Here is a 19,332-nt window from a genome sequence, read left to right as displayed (position 1 = left end):
CAGGATGTCCACACTGGGGCTGTAGTGCTCCAACAGGGGCACATCAAATGTTATTCCACTCGCCAATGTGGAGTACCAGGAGCGCTCTAGCAGCGGAGTCCAGGCGCTCTACGTGCCTTGCCAGTGTGGACGCATTGTGAGTTAGGTCACCCAGGGCTGCTTTAATGTGCTCTAACTCACAAGTGTAGCCATGCCCTTAGATTAACACAAGTAACAAAACCAAAGGCTTGCTTTTCTTATCACTATTGAGTTATGCCTAAAACACACTGAGCTGTCAGGTCTCCTAGGTGAGGTTAATTACATGGTACAGGTTTGATGAGCAAGTCAGGTTCTCCTAAATACTGCAGGAATGATCAAGATGCCAGTAACAGCAGCAAGACTGGAGGAACAAACATGCTAAGGAAAGACTCTTGGGTCAAATTAACAAAAGGCTCAGCTTGGTTTCATACACATTTCACTTGTACAAATATGTACTTGCAGTGATGAGCTGCCAAAATCTTAACAACCGGTTCCCTATAAAAAGTTCTGATTTAAGGGATGTGCCACAGTATGTATTTTTTGTACCTTTTTCCAGAAGAAGTGGCAATGCATTGAGTCATTGGGAGTCATACTTAACAATAAAAAAAATAAAAAGCATTTTTACATGTTTATTACAATAGAAACAAAGTATTGCTTTCTTAAATGAATTTGAAAAGAAGAAAATATAAAGAAGAGATGCATGAGTAAGCAAACGATAATATTTAAGAATGAAATGCCTATTATTCTTGTATTTTAAAATATTACATGTTAACTACTTAAGTTATTAAAAATAAAAAGTGTAATATATTCATGTTGAAGTATACAATGCAACAAGCAATATTTTAAAGAATAGGTACATTATTTATTACTAATTAGGTAGTAATTTCCAAATGGCTTCGTGATCTTCTCCATAATCTTTGGTGCTGGATACACGAACTCTGGTATCTAATGCGGATTGATGACTTCTCATCCATGCTTTAACATATGGTATTGGGTTCCAGGAACTTAGTGGTTTTCCCAACAAATTGATGGTCATAAAGCTTGAGATATGTGTAATTGTTAAATTCGCCCTTTTTTCACTACAAATAATATTCATCAACGAAAAAGCTCTTTCTGCTTCTGCAGAACTAATTGCAATTGTGTTCATAATTTGCTTTGCTTTCCTTATTGTTTCCGGATCAGGAAGATGTTTTGATTGAAAGTTATTCTCTACATAGTCACGAAAATCATTTAAATCGACTACAAATTTTATGAATTTGTTTAATTCATGCACTTTTTCTTCTCCTGATTTCCAAGGTAACTTGACTTCTTCAATATTCCATGAAGTGGGATCCATAACATTGAATAATTCAACTATTTTAGGTGTATTACTAGAATGACCTAAATTATCTTCTTTATATTAAATGTGATTTTCGTATAATAATCTTGCCTTCATTTTTTCAATAATATACTCTATTACTTTGTCTTGTAGCAGTGATTTAAACCTTACGTTATCTTCAAACTCTCTATGCATTTAAAAAGCATCACTTTCTATCATTTCATTAATTTTATTTTCATGTATACCAAAACTATCTTTTAACTGTATGAAAAAATCAATCGTTCGTTTGATTAGCTTATCTGCCTTTGTTAAACTCAATTGTCTTGCTTGCAGTGCATTGATAATAATGCAAGTTCATCCAAAATGTCAATCATTAATGCCAAGTCTTTTAAAAATTCTTTGTTTTTCAATCTTTTTTCCATGCCAGAAAATTTCTTATTTTTGGAAAAATAAATATAAAGAGCTGGATAAGCTCTCCAGACCACTTTGACAGCTCTAAGGCTACAAGAAGCCCATCGTGGACCAAAAACACGGCCTATTTTGATTATTTCAATATATAGTTCTTCAGAAACTTGTTTAAGTCCAAACTGACTTTTATTTGACTGATGAAAAATTGCATAAATCTTGTCCAAAAAAATCTTGAAATGGCTTATTTCATTGATATCATTTATAGTATCATCTAAAGCCAGTTGTAGCTGATGATTCAAACAATGCCAAATTATAAAGTTTGGAAAATCTTGAATGAGTCTTGTAGCAACTCCAGATTTATGTCCAAGCATGGTGCTTGCGCCATAAGAACAAAATCTGATTAAATTTTTCTTTAAATATTCTGTGTCAAATCCTGTATCGGTTAACATATTTCTGAAAGCATTGTAAATATTTTCTGCTTTTGTTGATTCTAATTCCACTAAATTGAGAAAAATTGTTGGTGAAGAATCTTCTAATTCACATTTTATAAGAATTACAAGCACAGTTTTACTTGAAATTGTAGAAGCTTCATCAATAATAATACAAATCTTTGAATTGTTTTCAATGATTTTATCAAAAATTTGTTTTCTTATTAATTCAGCAATATGCTCTACGATTCTGATGGCCGAAAATCGAGTATGTAGGTAGTTCCCTAAATCAGTTTCATTCTTAATTTGTAGCTCGACTTCATCCTCCATATCTAACATTGGTTGGTTTCTTTTTACTAAGCTGTAAACTATGTTGAAAATTTTGCTGGTTATTGCAATATTTTTTTCAGTAACTTTATCAATCACTGTAGTGAGAGGTTCTCTTTTAGATTCATTTAAAATATTTATAACTCTCAAATGAGAGCTTGATTCGAAATGTTCCTTCATTTTTTTTCTTAATGAAGCTTGCTGAACTTTTTTATCAGTTCCAGATGCTTTAATAGTAGACTTTTGCCATTCCAAAGAAATGTGTAAAGATTTTCCTCCAAGGACCCCCAAATGTGACATATTTGCACAGTAGGAACAGCCAAGTTTTTTGCCTTCAATTATCAAGCTATTATATTTCTTTAAATATAATATTATATATAAATATATAATATTATATTTATATATAATAAATATTATATATAAATATAATATAATTTAATATTTCTTTAAAAATATTGTGCCTGCTTGGAAGTCCAATAATTGGGTATTACATTTTCACAGTCATGTAAATCTTCTTCCATTGCGGACACATTTTCAGATGATTCAACATTTAAGATATTTTCATCGCCAAAATTATTGTCATTGGCGTTTTCAGTATTTAAATCCTTATTTTCACTAGTAGAACTACTGACTAATGATTTTGTCATTTTATTGGAAAATCAGTCACTAATGCTTTTCTGGCTTTTCATTATGAAGGGTAAATAATATTGAATAGAAAACTTTAATCTTCGAATAACAGTCCAGTTAGTATTACACACCGAAATATCACACGCAATTTACTAGAAACAAACAGACCGACTATGACTCACTGGTCGTGTTGAATTGTATAGAAAACAGTTGAGCAAGTGCACGAACTAGGCAAATGCAACCCCTGTTAATAAAATAATAAACGAGACTTTGTCTTGTGTCAGGACGAACTTGGATGCGACCGAGTTGCAGCCTGAGACATTACATGCGCACGCGCATAGCAACATAAATCTTGAACGATCTGTCGTACAAACGTCTCTTTAACTGCTAAAATTCCGCGTCCCTTTGCATTTGAAGTTTATTTTGTACACCGTATTACAAGTCTTCATTAATTTAAGGTTTCCCATGCCAGTTATAAATTTTACATTTACCTGAGCCCCCCACGGAACCCCAGCATGACAGCAGGCTAAGCGGGGCCGATGGCCAGGACCCCATCTGGCAAGGGGCCAGCAGCCGGAACACCAGTCCGGCGGCGGGCTGAGCAGGGTGGCAGACAGAACCCCAGACTGGCAGCAGCTCACCTGCCGCAGCTCTGGGGTTCTGGCCGCCGGCTCCTGCCAGCCAGGGTCCCAGCCGCCGGCCCCACTCAGTTCTGTTCACCCAGGCAGGCAGTGGGCTGAGTGGGGCCAGCGGACCCCAGCTCGCAGCAGCGTGCCAGTAAAAATCGGCTTGCCTGCCGCCTTTGGCGGGCGTGCCGCAGGTTGCCGACCCCTGCCCTATTATTTTCTACACCATTTTATAAGATTAAGATTATTCGTTTTAAGATCATTTTATAACATTTGTTTTCCTACCAATTTTTAACATCCGGTTCTAAAAACTGCTTCAAAATTTAGCAACCGGTTCCCGGGAACCGATGCGAACCGGCTCCAGCTCACCACTGTTACTTGCATGTGTAACTGCCCAGCAGGGCTGGCCTTACAGTGAGGCAAACTGAGGCGGCCACCTCAGGTGCCAGACTTTGGGGGGTGGGGGGGTGCCACTAGGACCCAGAGTGTGGAAAATTGTGTCTGTTGCTGGTGCATATGTATTCTCTCTGCTCTAGATGCACAGAGATGGTGGACTGCTGTGCTGGAGGAAGGAGAGCACAAGAGACATAACAGGCAGGCAGGAGAAAAGGTGAGAGGGAATAACAGAAAGCAGCAGGAGCTGCAGGGAGAGAGAGGAGGAGGAGCCTCTTAGGTACTTCTCTAGCACCTCCAGGAGCCTGGACTGATTAACCCCAGCTTCTCAGGGAGCTTCCTGTTTCCTGCTGCTTCCCTGAACCCACTTGAGGAGAACAGGCAGTCAACTGAAGTAGTAGGAGCCAGTTAGGCCCTTAAGTCGCTGATATCTTCCCTCACTAAGGCCCTGCTACCAGCCTGCTTATTTGTCCCCTTCAACTGAGCGTTGAGAGCCACTGTAGCTGGCACAGAACAACAGTCATGAGTGAAAGAAGAAAACGCCCCTCTGGGGCAGCATTCAGAAAAAGAAAGCAAGCAAAGGAAGCTTTTCTATCTAAGCAGGAGGGAGCTCTCCTGAGATACATAGACACAAATGTTCACGGTAATCCTTCCAGCCCCAGTGAGGATGTGAGTGGTGAGGAGATGCCTGATCTTCCAGTTAGTCAGAGTGCAGGTGACCTGGCAGCTACTGCAGCATCCATATCTCCATCTCAAATGGATGTAGCCATGCACATTCCTGGAGAAAAGTGTAGCTCAGAGAAGAGTGTGGTGGAGGCGCAAGAAACAGCTGCTGCTGAGTTTAGTTCCTTAAGTCTAGATGATCCAGGACTGTGGACACTCTTGAGCAGTAGCCTGAGGGACTTCCTTGTCCTGTATGGGCCACAGTGAGTGAAAAACTTCATGTTCCCCAAAGACAATGAAAATAGAAGTTTCCATCCAACACATTACTAGCGTGAAATCCCCAATGGTGACAAAGTGGAGAGGCCATGGCTTATGTACTCAAAAACCCAGAATGCGGCATACTGTTTTTGTTGCAAACTCTCCAGTCTAATGTTGCCACACTGGGTTCTACAAGAACAAAGGACTGGAAAAATCTGGCTAGAAATCTGGCATGCCATGAGACGGCAGCAAATCACCAGAGAGCATTCCATAGGTGGAAAGAGCTTGAGATGAGACTAAGGTTAAAGGCCACCATAGATGATAAGCATCAAGAGAAGATTGTATCAGACTCTCTTTACTGGCAAAATGTTCTGAAAAGGCTCATTGCCATTGTGAGAATGTTTGCTACCCAAAACCTAGCACTGCGTGGCACTTCAGATCAGCTGTATGTGCCAAACAATGGAAACTTCCTTAAAATTGTGGAGCTGATGGCTGAGTTTGATGCTGTACTCCAGGAGCATCTAAGAAGAGTCACCACCCAAGAAATGTACACACACCACTACCTTGGAAAAACAAATTCAAAATGAGATCAGACAGTTACTGGCAACAAATTCAAACAGAAGATTGTGGCAGGTCTGAAGTCAGCAAGATTGTACTCTGTTATTCTGGACTGCACACCTGACATCATCCATACGGAACAAATGACTTTAATGGTGCATTTTGTAAAACAACAATGTTTTGGAACATTGGGAGGAAACCCCCGGGTTCTGGGAGGCTCAAAGTATTTGTCCAACCCTAGAGGATTTCCGTGGTTCCAGATCAGACCAATTAATATTGATGAACTGATGAAAGACAATACCACACTTGCAACTCTGGGATGGGTTTACATACAGCTTTCATTTTTTAAAAAAAGGTACACAGCAAATGCCTTATTACGCCTGTTGATTAAAAAAAATTGCAAGTTACAGTCTGGTCCCATGTAATGGGATATGCTGCTTAGAGCATTGGGTTACTGGTTGCAAAAGAATACAACCTATTTGAAAGGACTCTATTGACTCAGCTGAAGTCTTCAGTAGGTCTTCAGCAGAGGGTGGGGCTGGTGGCTTTTAGCAGTAATGTATTATCCTAAAAAAGCACATTCCTTTTGTTTTTCTCTTTGTATGTCTTTCTTCTTTAATACCTGGAATGGAATGGGGAAACTAAACTTATCCATGGCTGACTCTAGTAGCAGAAAATGTGAATTTCATGTATTCACCTGCAGCTCTTTGCATCACCTCCATTCTTTACTTTCCCCATTGACAGATATAAATCCACGTTGTTTCCAAGTAGTATATTACAGAAAAAGGCCATAATTCTCAACTGCCTTGCACCTTGGGTAATCACCCACCTCTGTGCAAGGTAGGAGTAAAATTCTGCCATTCAGATTTTTTACAATCCTGACTACAAAGGGCAGTGCAGTATCAATCACATCCAAGGTATGTTGGCCGATAGCATAAATTAGATCCAATGATCCATATTGTTAAATGAAAATGAATCAAATGAAATTGAGCCAGACTGTTTGAAAGCTGAGTGAATAACTGATTTATTTTTCAGTTAGATGGCTGTTTCAAAAACATTTTTTTTCAATTTTTGGTGAACCAAAATGTCTAAAAATATGTTCAGGTCAACCCAAATGTTCAGTTTTCAAACTTTTTAAAAAAAAATTAAAATGTTAAAAATAAAATTGAAGTAAATTTCAAAATTAAGTCATTTCAAATTGAAAAATCAAAACATTTCATTTGAAAATATCAAAATGAAATGTTTTCAGTTGTTTGTTTTGGGGGGGTTTTTTGTGGGTGAAGTGGGGTTAGACTGAAACAATTGGTGAATTAACATGAATATGAGGTAGACTCAAATCTGCATTTTTCAGTGAAACAAAACATTTTGGTTAAAAATGTTTGCCTAGTTCTAGACTGTTTACAAAATATCGAGAAACAAAGCTGGGAAAGACAGTAGTGACCTAAAGTTCTCCCTTGTCTATGCTTTTGTCTCATTTGGAAGTTCCTCTCTTTGTAAAGTTACATAGTTTCTATTGTGAGGAGGAACGATGGTTTAGTGGTTAAAGCACAGGATGGGAGTCAGGAGTTCTGCCTTCTGTTCCCACCCCTGCCGCTGACATGGTGTGTGACGGTGGGTAAGTAAGTCACATAACTCAAAGTCAGTGGGAGCTGCTGGATACTCAGCACTTCTGAAAATGTAGGTGGTTTTAGGAGCTTACCTTTCAGTACCTATTTCTGGAATAACTGTAAGCACATGAGAATCTCCCATGCAGTCTATGAAGGATGTGAAAAATGCCTGTATTTTATGAATATTATATGCTCATCTATTTGCTTATGTTTGTGTTTGTGAGTACATGATTACAAAAGAGCTAATTCCAACAGAAGAGGACAACAAATAGTCAGGAAGGGAAACCGTACGCCTTGGATAGCACCATTCACTGATAATGGGTCAATGCAGGTGTCAGTCCCTTTGAAGTTCACTTCTGGCCCTGGTGAGTTCAGGGGAAGTGGAGGTGGAATTCAGGTGGGAAAACTGTAACAAGAACTTTGGAGCAGATGAAAACCTGAGCTCAGGAGAGAGAGAGAGACACAGGGACTGCAGGGGTTCAGACTGTCCCCCTGGACCCAGAAGTGGGGTACCTGGGACTAGCTAGGCCAACCTAAGTTTAGGTAATACATAGTCATATAGACTGCTTGTTGTGTTAAGAACTCCTGGCTTGATATGCTTTGATTCTTTTCATCAAGATTAAACAATACTCTCTTTTGAAGAGGCTGTTTTGGGGTTCACTCTGATCATAGCTCCTGCAGTGCAGCTGAATCCAGTTGGGCCTGTGGAGCAAACCCGAGGGCCTTGATCTGAGAGTAGGAGAATCATGAGATTCCACCTCAGGGTGGTGAAGACAGGAGGCCTATTGCCTGTGGGGATTGCACTCAGACTGAGAGGGGTCAGAGGTAGAGGTAGAGCTAGTCTTGAACTGTGACCAGTCCATTTCCAGCAGTAAACTTTACCTTTGAATTTCACTGGCCTATATTCACATTCATGTTAACGAAGTTCAAAATGCAATGCCTGCGGCTAGACAGCACTTGTGTTGTGGAAGCATCAGCTACCAGCACATGCTGTTGGATGAAATAAATAAATAGTCATAGACAACTACATTCAGTTTATTTGTGTCTTTCTTAAAGTTTCAAATATAGTGACAATAAATGTATATTAATTCTTTCAGGTGTTGAAGTATTTTTTTAAAGAATAAAATAGTCCAGACACTCTCAATATTGTTCTAAATTCTTTCCCTTCCATCTCAATTTAACATTTTTCCTCATGTGATATGTTACTGAAATTGCTTCCTGCAAAAGCTCCTCTGCCATGTGAGCACCGTTGACTCATCTCACATGTGAACTTCTAAGGTTTCTGTCCAGACAACTTACTGTATATGTCATATTTAATATCTGCAATAATAGTAATCATGAGGATAATCCATAGCATGAGAGATCCCTTTTTATCCATAGATTCCAAAGCGTTTTACAAAGGTCAGTAAATATTATTATCTAGATTTTACACAAAGGGAAACTGAGGCACTGAGCTGTTAAGAGACATGTCAAAGTTCACACAACAATTCAGTAGCAGAAATGGGACTGAAACCCGAGGATTATGTCTCCCAATCCCTTCCCCATCCACTGGATCACAATATTTGTCCAGCAAATAATACTGATGAGGATAAAGGACCAGATTCTCAGCCCTGCTACAGCCCTTTGTTCTAGTGCTGCAGAGGAGCCATAAATCCAGTCTAATGGGCTACCTGGAAATCCTCACCTGTCAGGGAAATCCCAAGTGATGTCGCTCTGATGTAAAGTCACCTTTGTCCTCTCCTGTCCCCACCAATCCTGCTCAGCTGAACCCAAGAATCAGAGCCAACTTGTTAAAATACAATTGTATTTTTCTCTAGTGAAAAATGTTTTCTCATTATGAAACTGTCCGTTATTTGATTTGGTAAAGTAAAAATACTTCATGTCAACAGAAACTAATATTGTACAATAAATTACACCACAGTATGATGCAATATGTAATAGAATATGTTTTCACAGAGTATTAGGTTTGCGGCTACTGTCACTCACTCTAAAGGTTACTATCTTTCTTTTCTTTTCAGTACAAAAGCCAACTGTAAAACTGGAAACCTTTCTGGGAAATTGCTTGGCTCCACAAAGAACATACAGGTCTGTCTTTTCAGTTTACAGGGCTTTCTGAGCTGTATATAAAGAGTTTTTTGTTAGTTTTGTTAGTTTTTTGGTAGTACAGTAGAACTACAGAACCAGGTCCTTCAGGGTTGTTTGTGGTTTAATTTGTAGCTCTCTCTCACAATTATTGTAATTGCAGATGTAGGGGATGATAGAGCTTCAGATTTTTCATACCGGTGCAATTAATTGTAATTTGTAGATTCCTCCAAAGCAAGGTGTGCTCTTTCCCTGTACATGCAAGGATAAGTCAGCTTAGTGTCATGCAGGTGCTGCCTTTTTAATACACTCCTGTCGTTATCATCAGCCACTCTTTACGGAGCTCTGCATTAAGTGGTACTCGGTGCTTTACAAGTGACTTAGGAGGAATGGTTGTGATTTATTTATGATTCACTGATCATTATTATTATTTAGTATTTGTACTGGGGTAGCACCTATGAATCCCAATCAGAGATCAGGGCCCCGTTGTGCTAGATGCTCTTCAAACATAACAAAGTTCTTGCCACAGAGAGCTAACAATATTTGATATAAAAAAATGTTAACCCAACATAGTAACTGATGAGCTTTCTAAAACCTCAATCCAGCCCTCTATATCCAATTCCTCAACCCATCAAATCACCTCTTTTCCAAAGGCCTGGCAGAAGAGGTAGGCTTCCCAGTGTGCCCAGAAGTCTAGCAACCCAAGGCGGGGAGACATATTCCAAAGCTGAACGCCTTGACAGAAGACCCTTTGCTGTTTGCTTCAAGGAGTTTCCAGCTTGCATACTACCACTGAGCTCAACTATGACAGAGTCAGAGGGAAAGAGAGAGAGTCTCTTAAGTAACCAGGTGTAACAGGGCTGCCGTTGGTGGGACACTTCTGAGAGTATCAATTCAGGACAAATTGCTTAGAGCAGGGCAGTTACAGCCCAAGGGTGGGGTTCCTTTGCACACCAAGGCAAACCAAACCAGCCAAACAGAGAAGACTTCAGTTTTACCCCATTGGCTAACCATAAGTCACACAAGCAATTCCCTTAGACACTCCAGTTTCCCAGTATCACCACCAGTGCCACTTGTTATGGGGATGAATGATTATGAAAACCAATGCCCCAGTAAAAGAAAAAAAGGTTCGACCAAGCCCCAGACCCAGGTCAATATACAAATCAGATTTTACCCACAAATCACGCTGTTGCCAATCCTTTAGAATCGAAAATCTTAAGGTTTATTCGTAAAAAGAAAGAAATATATATGAGAGCTAGAACTGGTTAAATGGAATCAATTACATACTGTAATGGCAAAGTTCTTGGTTCAGGCTTGTAGCAATGATGGAATAAGCTGCAGGTTCAAATCAAGTCTCTGGAGTACATCTACAGCTGGGATGGGTCATTCATTCCTTTGTTTAGAGCTTCAGTTTGTAGCAAAGTCCTTCCAGAGGTAAGAAGCAGGATTGAAGAGCAGATGGAGATGAGGCATCAGCCTTTTATAGTCTTTTTCAGATGTAAGAACACTTCTTTGTTCTTACTGTGGAAAATTACAGCAAAATGGAGTTTGGAGTCACATGGGCAAGTCCCTGCATACTTTGCTGAGTCAGAAGGCATATCTGCCTCCTCTCAATGGGTCAGTTGTATAGCTGATGGTCCTTAATGGGCTATCAAGCAGGCTAGGCAGAGCTGACACCAACTTGTCTGGGGTGTCACCCAGAAGCATAGCATAAGTTTGAAATACAGACAGTATAGAGCCAACATTCATAACTGTAACTACAAAAATGATACACACATATAGACAGCATAATCATAACCAGCAAACCATAACCTTGTCTTAGACACCTTATTTGACTCCCTTTATACAAGATTTGGTGCCACTACAGGACCTTGGTTGCAACAATGATCTATACGGTCCCAGATTATGTCAATAACATCACACCAGGTCCTAAACCATATAGGGTTTTACAGGTAAAGCCATTACCTTGAACTCCACCTGCAACGTGATCTGCAGTCAGTGGAAAATACGGAGCATTGGTGTACGGTGTTCCCTGTGTTATGGGCTGTTTAATAATCAGGTGGCTTGCCTTCTTCTGATCTGAATGCTCCCAATGTGTAGCTCCATGTAGCAAACTAACAGTAAACTACAGTAAATTAACCTCAAGGAGACAGAGCAGGATCAGCCATGGCAAGTTCCACATGTTCAGAAGAAAAGGGTGAACCTTCTTTGCCAAGCACAGAAAGAAAAACATGCTTAGCTGACCTGGTCGTTCAGGAGCAATCCTGGAACTGTATCCTGGCTCAGAAAGTAACTGCCCTGTTCAATTAGGGCTAGATCCTGCTAGCTGCTGAGCATTGTGGCCCCAAACCAGCACTTAAGCACGTGTTTAATTGTAAGCACATATGTAGTTTAGATGTCAGTGCTCATATGCTTAAGTGCTCTGCAGGCAGTGGCATAGAGAGCTTTGTTTTATTCAGGGAAGGGAGCTAGAGTTAAAAATAATAGTACCTATTGAATATTGCCTCAATGAGTAGGTTTATACCATGAAACATTAATAAAATGACATAATCAAGCTTCTGTTCCAAACTCAGTGTTTCCTTTTTTAATGCAATCCCTACATTATTCTGGGGGAGGGGGCAGGTGACTAAGGCCCCTGTGAGTCCCTAATCATCTGAGCTCATTGCAGGACTGGGGACATTGTATCTAATTTATCCTTAATTTAACTCCACTGAATTTAATGAAGCTGCACTGGGAATTAATATGGTCCCATATATCTACTGTACTTAAACGTGTGTGTAAAATTACAGTTTGCATGGTATAGTCCATTATTTGACGTATAATATAAAACATTAACAGGCTTTAGAACCTCACCTGATTTCACACTGGAGTAAAACAGGAGTAACTCTACTGAAGTCAATAGGAGTAAAACTGGTATAAGAGAGAAGAGAATCAGACCATGTGATTTTAGACACCTGCCTGATTATGGGAGTGATGGTTGAGCCTATAACTTTAACTCTGCATCTCCTGACAGTTTCAAGTGCTAGGTTGCTTGACTTTAATCTTATATTAACGCTAATGTGTGTGTGTGTGTGTGTGTGTGTGTGTGTACTCATTGGACGGACACACACACACACACATACACATTCAGCTTTGGGGCATAAATATGACAAAGAAATAAACAACACATACTTCTGCACTACCTGCTAAGTAGAGCTGCTCAAACAATATTTGTCAAACTGCGTCGACACATTTTGCAGGTTTTCTCAAATTATTTGGCAAAGAGCTGTTCATATTATTTGTCCATCTCTATTAAATTTGTCAAATCGCATTTGTTTAGCAATGTATTCCATCATCTTTTTGAGCTAAATATTTAAGTTATTTGGGTAATTTTTTACATTCAATTCTACTATAATCTATGAAGCATCTGTGGTGTTGATCTGAATGAAATGGACCATACAGATGTTTCCGCAATGTAGCAGACCCATCTTAATCTTTTTTGAGTCAGACTATACAATATTATCTAACTTCCCATGCAACTCCTGCCAGCCCATTGCTAAATACCCTTACTGTATGCATTAAAGTTCAAGTCCTTGCTTTCTAATTAAATTTTATGAGAAGAATATTGTACTTTGGACTCATTTGTGCACATGATCAAAATATTAGCAGGAGCTACATTTGAGTCGTGTGTGAAATCACCCATTGTTTACACAAAAAGAAAAGGAGTACTTGTGGCACCTTAGAGACTAACCAATTTATTTGAGCATAAGCTTTCGTGAGCTACAGCTCACTTCATCAGATGCATACTCCACAGTATGCGTCCGATGAAGTGAGCTGTAGCTCACGAAAACTTATGCTCAAATAAATTGGTTAGTCTCTAAGGTGCCACAAGTACTCCTTTTCTTTTTGCGAATACAGACTAACACGGCTGTTACTCTGAAACCCATTGTTTACACAGATTCTGGTAATTACAGGACAATATAACCCAAGGCAATTCAAGAACTAGAGCAATGGGCTGCTGCAGCTACAAACCAGTGAATCTTGCTTTCTCTCTCTTTTCTTGGTAAAGGAAAACTGCAGTGTATTCTCAACAGATTTGTATCCTGCATTCATACAGAAGCTTTTGCCGTTCAGGAGCAGAAATTGCTTTACAAATCGTGCCATCTAATGATTTGCTTAGAGCTAGGTTGTTCTTTGCTCTTCCCCCACTTCTCTAGATGTATGAAGTGGGGTGGGCACTTGTACACTCCTGCAGAGGCACTGAGTGTAATCAGAATCTGTGTGTTCACCTGAACTGCAGATCTGGAGCTATGGAGGAGCCAGGGTTACAGCCCTGTTCCCCTTACGATTGCCCTGCAGAGCTGGCTGTGGGTGTGGGTGGCAAAGGGGTGTGGAAACTGTACCCTTTTCAGAGGTGTATCTGAGTTTCTGAGCCCCTTCAAGCCTCCTTTATTATTATTGCTTGTATTACAGTAGCGCTTAAACCCCAACCAAGACTGGGGCTCTATTATGCCCTGCCCTGAAGAAATTGTCATCTAAATAGACGAAACGGCACAAAGGATGGGAAGGAAAACAGAGGTGACACAAGCAGGTCACACAGCAGAAGTAGAACCCATGTTGCCTGGTCAAGTGCCTTACTCGCTAAACTATGCTGCCTCTCAGCCTAGGCAGAGTCCAGTTTGGTGCTAAGTTAACAAACTTCATAGGCTGCACTAATATATAAAAATCACTGTGGTTAGCATCTCTCTTTTGTTTTTCTTCTGGGATTGCTTCAATGTGCAAGTGTTTTCTGAGCAACAGTGGCAGGCTGTTTCTGCTTTTCTGGCATCAATCAGTTAAAGGACGTGGTTGCAGTTTCCAAAACTAGCTTATCTCTCACAGTCTCTGTGAGACACCAGAAAAGAACCAGAACAGGAAATACTTTGTTGAGTGCAAGGTGCATTTTAGCACCAGAACTGAAACAGCCAATGTAAAGTCAGAAAAAACAGATGGCTGATAAGAGTAAAATATAGTTCATTCAGGAAGCACCTAAAAATCATACCACATGTTAATACTTTACTAATGGGGCCAGGTGTATTATTTTCAATACAGGAAGAGCCGCTTTCCTCCAAAACTTAAACTGAACCCAAGTTACAGCTCTAGTGAGGTTTGAAAAAGTTGGGTTAGTTACAAAGGATAGGGCTGGGGTTAGGAGGGGAATATTTATGTGTTTCAGAGGTTCTAGGGTCTGGCGAGGGCTGGAAGGGCAAGTACCAAATATTGTGAGGGAAACTGTTTTTGATGAAGGAGTTTTTATAAAAGTAGCTACTGCAACCCAGCTAAAATCTCTGAAATATTGATATACTGCAGTGCAAGTTTTGGGTCAAATCTGTCTCACCTTACTCACATGAGTAACTCCAATGAAATCAGTGGGGCTAATTCTGTTCAGAGAAACTCAGGTGAGGAAGACTTGGCCCTATTCTTTTGTTAAAATTGTTGGGTATGTCAACAAAAACCTGACAAATTTCAATGAAAATTTTCTAAAAAAAAATGAAAAATTTCCACTTCTGTCATAAAAATTATTTTCCAGCTCGCTCTATAAAACAATAGAATTCGAATTCCATCTGCAGTGAGAAGGGGTAAGGCCAGCTGTTTCTGCAACTGTTTCAAAGTGTCATTAACTTAGGAGCAGGAGCTATAAAACTCAGCAGTGTAAAGTATATCCCATATCCCTGCCGTAATCCTCTTATCACATAACTTAGCCTGTTACAAAACTATGCATGGATCATCTAGGAAGAAGCAAAGATTTAGTGTGGCTTCCATAGGATTACGTAGTTAGGGGTTGCATGCAAATAAAAGTGGCTCAGATTGAGGGGATGGGCAAAAATTAAAATTCCTGCAAGTCCAAATTCTTTAGTCACAATCTCTGGGCAGTTAGAGGCTGCTTTGAATATGCTTTGTGCAGGATGATGAAACCAAGCAAATATTAAACTATCTCACTCTAGTATGTATAGTTTGTTAAGAAGTATTAAAATAGATATGGGCTGAAACAACAATGTTTGGATCTGGTTTTTGATATTAAACAAATCCAGCATTTGTACGTCTGGATTTGGTGTTAAGGAATGTTACCTGTAAATTTGAATTGATGTTCAGTTCTCAAGCTGCTGCAGATTCTGGTTATCCAGGGTTTTGGTTCAGGCCCATCTGTCTACAGTAGAATTTGTTTGCTCCCAAGATTGTTTCTTTGTGCTTGCTTGGTTTTGTTTTGCTAAGCTTTGCTATTTTCAGTTCCCGTACAACAACTATTTTGCTAAGCTTGTACACATCAAGGTCAATTTCAGGTCAAGACAGTATCTTTCTTACAATGTGGTATGCAGACAAGCCTTATCCCACGCTAGATAATGAATCTCCAAACATTCTGGAAGAGAAGCTAGAAAATATCACAAATAAATAATTAGATCATAGTTTTAGGTCTATTCTTTTATGTGAGAATCATTAACTTATGCCCTAAATGTGGGTAAAATGCCCAGCACCCCTGAAAAATCACTTATATCCAACTCATAGTGGAATGGGGTATATTTTTTAAAATAGATTGGCAGATTTAAACACTTCAACTATAGGGAATAAAACCCATTTTGTTCCAGTTATTTTTAAATCTAAGCTGTTCTTCTACCATACAGGACAGCATGTGCCTTTCTTTCAGTTACTAACAAGAACAGATCAAACCATTTTATCACAATTTTAACTTCTTTCAAGGGCTTGTCTACACTGGCAATTTAAAGCCCTGCAGCTTTCAGGCTCAGGGGTGTGAAAAAACACCCGCCTGAGTGCCGCAAGTTTCAGCGCTGTAAAGAGCCCATGTAGACAGTGCCCCCGTGCTGGGAGCTGCGCCCCTCGTGGAGGTGGTTTTTTTAGAGCGCTGGGAGAGCTCTCTCTCCCAGCACTGTGCCGTGACCACACAATGCTTTAGCATTGCCAGTGTAGACTAGCCCTGAGATAATCAGTGTCATCATTTCCTGGGACGACTCACCCGTCTATGGTGGCTGCTATTGTTGTTTTCATGAACGCTTCTCTGAGAAGTATACTGTGGCCACAGGCAATGCTGTATACTTCTTCTGCCTCACTGCAGTGCATGTCCTGTTTATGCCCACGGGAGACCGTTCTTTTTCTTATTGTGCCAGCAATCCATCCATCTGACATCTAGCAAAGGTATTAAATAATTGTGACTTTGCTGCTGCTGTCCTCCAAGACTATGAGACAGGCAGAAGCTCACTTGGGACTCAGTTCAGTCACAGGTACGGTCAGTACAGGTACGGTCAGTAGTCACAGTGGTTTCTATTAGCCAATCCTGCAGTTATTTATATTACAGTAGCCTGCACAGACTCCAAACCTGCTTGAGGCCCCAGGGTGCTAGGCACTGTACAAACACATAGTCAGAGACGTTCGGTGTCCTGAAGATCTCGCCTTTTAAATTCTAAGTCAAAGGGTGGGAGTGGAAACGGGGGCTCAGAGAACGAAGTGACTTGCTGAAAGTCACACAGAGTGTCAGTAGCAGAGCTAGAAATAGAAACTCTTCATTCCTGCTGCAGTGTCCTATTCCCTTGACCATGCTGCCTCTCAGTGCAGGGCACTACTATGTGAGTTAGGGTGGTGGAATCAGACCCCCAAAACACAGTCAGTTTGTCCCTCAAATTAATGACCACTAAACTAGGTTCCCGGGTACATTTTCAGTGTACAGTGCTCAGACGGCGGAGGCACTGATTAACTAAAGTCTGGAAAATAGTTTGCCTCTAAGATAATTCTGCCTCAGTAAGGCCTTTATTGAAGACTCTGCTGCTTGAAGCATTTACCTTTAGTCTCATGGAAAACTGTATTGCTCTTGCAGACCTTTGACTTTTGCATCTACCCAAAGCTGATGATCCATTTTCATCTAGCTAGAGTTAGTGGAAGACACTGCTCCTTTTCAAAGCCAGCTACCTAGAGCTTTCTGACCACCTCCCTTTGCCTTCTCATGGCAAAGGCCCTGGGGCCACCATCTAACTGAGCCAACACAGGTCCTGGGGAACCTGCCATGGGCCCAGAGCCATCTGTACAAAGATCTCATACTCCCACACTGATTCTGGCCTCTGGCATCAACCTCAGCTCCTTGCTCCCGCTGATCCAATGGAGACACACACCCTGGCCATGTCTGCATTGGAACCAGTTATGGGTGGAGCTCCAGAACACGTATTACAGACAAGGGGAAGAAATAGGAATTGCTCCCAGACTGCCTACTTCTCCTGGCACACACTGTCTCTGTACCCCCTCTGTATGGACTGTTGGTTCACAGGATCCAGGGAAGGGTGGGGAGTGGTGCAGCAGAACTGTCTGAGCTCCTGTGCCCACATGGAGCCTTGTGAAAATAACAAAGGAGAGAAAAGTAATGTTAAATTGTGATTTAATATTTCTGAATACCAGTCTTACAAAACAAAACAGACATCAGATTCACAGGAAGATACAGGAGGGTATGCCATGGTGGTGTGTGCAGGAGACCATCTTCAGACCTTCTGGGCATGTGCCAGTTGCAAAGATTTCTCATCTGACATCAGGAAACTGGTGCAAGTTAGTTCAGGGATGTACTATATGCCACAGTTTATTATTATTATGTATTAGGGAAATGCCATGGTTTATTGCAGTTCAGCAAAGAGATCTAGAATACTTGGGCCTGCTCCTGCTCCCAATTAAGTTAACAGAAGTTTGCCATTGACTTCAGTGAGAACAAGATCTGGACTTTTGTTCTTGCAGCTAATAAATACATGTCATGACTGTTTGCCCAGTCCTAGGAGGGGATGAGAACATCATTTAAGGTGCTGAGAGCCCTCAACTCTTACTGAAGCCAAAGGAACTTTAAGGACCTTGAAGAAGGTGCTCAGCACCTGACTGGGTCAGGCCCTAGAGTTGCAATAACCATTAACTCTAGAAAAGCGGTTCACATGACTAAACGAGCTGGGAGGTGAGAAGAGTTGTTTCCTGTATTATGTTACAGCTGAAGACTTTGAGTAAAGAGAGAGCAGATGGGAGGATATGGTTAAAATCAAACCACTGGTGACATTTATTAACTTATAATATCCTAACATGTGCCAGATGCTTCACAGAAAGCACTGAAATATACAGCCCCTTCCCAGAAAATATAACAACCTAAAGGTTGGATATATGACCCAAAGGAGGGTGACATACAGTAGCATGCTTTGTGAATGGAGGATGCTATAATAAATATTGGGCTATATCTTGGTATATTGCCCAGCTGCCCCAGCCATGCTACCATTTTTGCCAGCAGCACCTGCTTTATGGGTGATGTGGGACCCCTATAGTCCCCCAGTGAAGGGGAAGTTGTGTTAGCATGGCACCATAACTATCCCCACCCCCACCAATCTTTCAATTTCCACCAGGCTCTGTGCCAGCTTCTGCCAGCCTACACCCTGAATCTGGTCCCTGGTATAAGCAGGAAATCGACAGAATCAAACCCTGTATCTCTCTTTGTATGAATAGGGACCTATATTGCCCCAATCTCCATAGTCTCTGAACATCTGCTAACACAAGGTCAGAATTTGGCCTGGGGAGTGTAAAATGATGTAGTTTATCTATATCTCTGGGCTTCTTTAGAAACTGCATGGAATTTGGACAAAGTGAGATCATACTGCCAGAGACATACAGCAGCAGACAGCTGAAGCAAATTACATCCACCTGCACCAGGCAGTTGAGGGTAGAATAATGAATAATCACCTCTCTGTTTTCCCTTATCTTGCACTGGCATGATGCCCAAGAGGCACATAGAAGATATTTGCTTCTTCACATGTTTTTGGTTGCATCTGCAGACTGCAGATTCGGTGGGCGATTGAAAAAAATGTTGCTCTCCTATATACTAAGAGCATTTTCCCAGGTCTAGCCCGTCTTGAAAAGGCACCCTTATATCTCTGACTTGCCTGCTGGTGTCAAACTCCAGTGTTACCAGGGATTCATACAGTAAGTGTACCATTTGATGTGCTCTTTAAGAAAAAGAAAAGAAAACAAAACAAAACAAC

At 40.6% G+C, this 19,332-nt stretch overlaps 1 protein-coding gene and 1 pseudogene across 1 annotated transcript in view; one reads left to right on the top strand and one right to left on the bottom strand.

The window, feature by feature from the left end:
* The window catches only part of LOC141987327 (endogenous retrovirus group K member 9 Gag polyprotein-like), a 262,863-nt gene that overhangs the window by 82,603 nt on the left and 160,928 nt on the right, over positions 1–19,332 (top strand). The window contains exon 3 of the mRNA XM_074952564.1: positions 9,250–9,316. Within this exon, the coding sequence (XP_074808665.1) occupies positions 9,250–9,316 (67 nt within the window). The remainder of the gene's footprint in view (positions 1–9,249; positions 9,317–19,332) is intronic.
* On the bottom strand, positions 887–2,799 carry LOC141987886 (E3 SUMO-protein ligase KIAA1586-like; annotated as a pseudogene).

Source organism: Natator depressus, chromosome 5, assembly GCF_965152275.1.
Source record: "Natator depressus isolate rNatDep1 chromosome 5, rNatDep2.hap1, whole genome shotgun sequence".
In the NCBI taxonomy this organism is placed as follows: domain Eukaryota; kingdom Metazoa; phylum Chordata; order Testudines; family Cheloniidae; genus Natator; species Natator depressus.
Note: the sequence above shows the minus strand (reverse complement) of the source record. Positions and strands in the feature narration are given on the sequence as shown.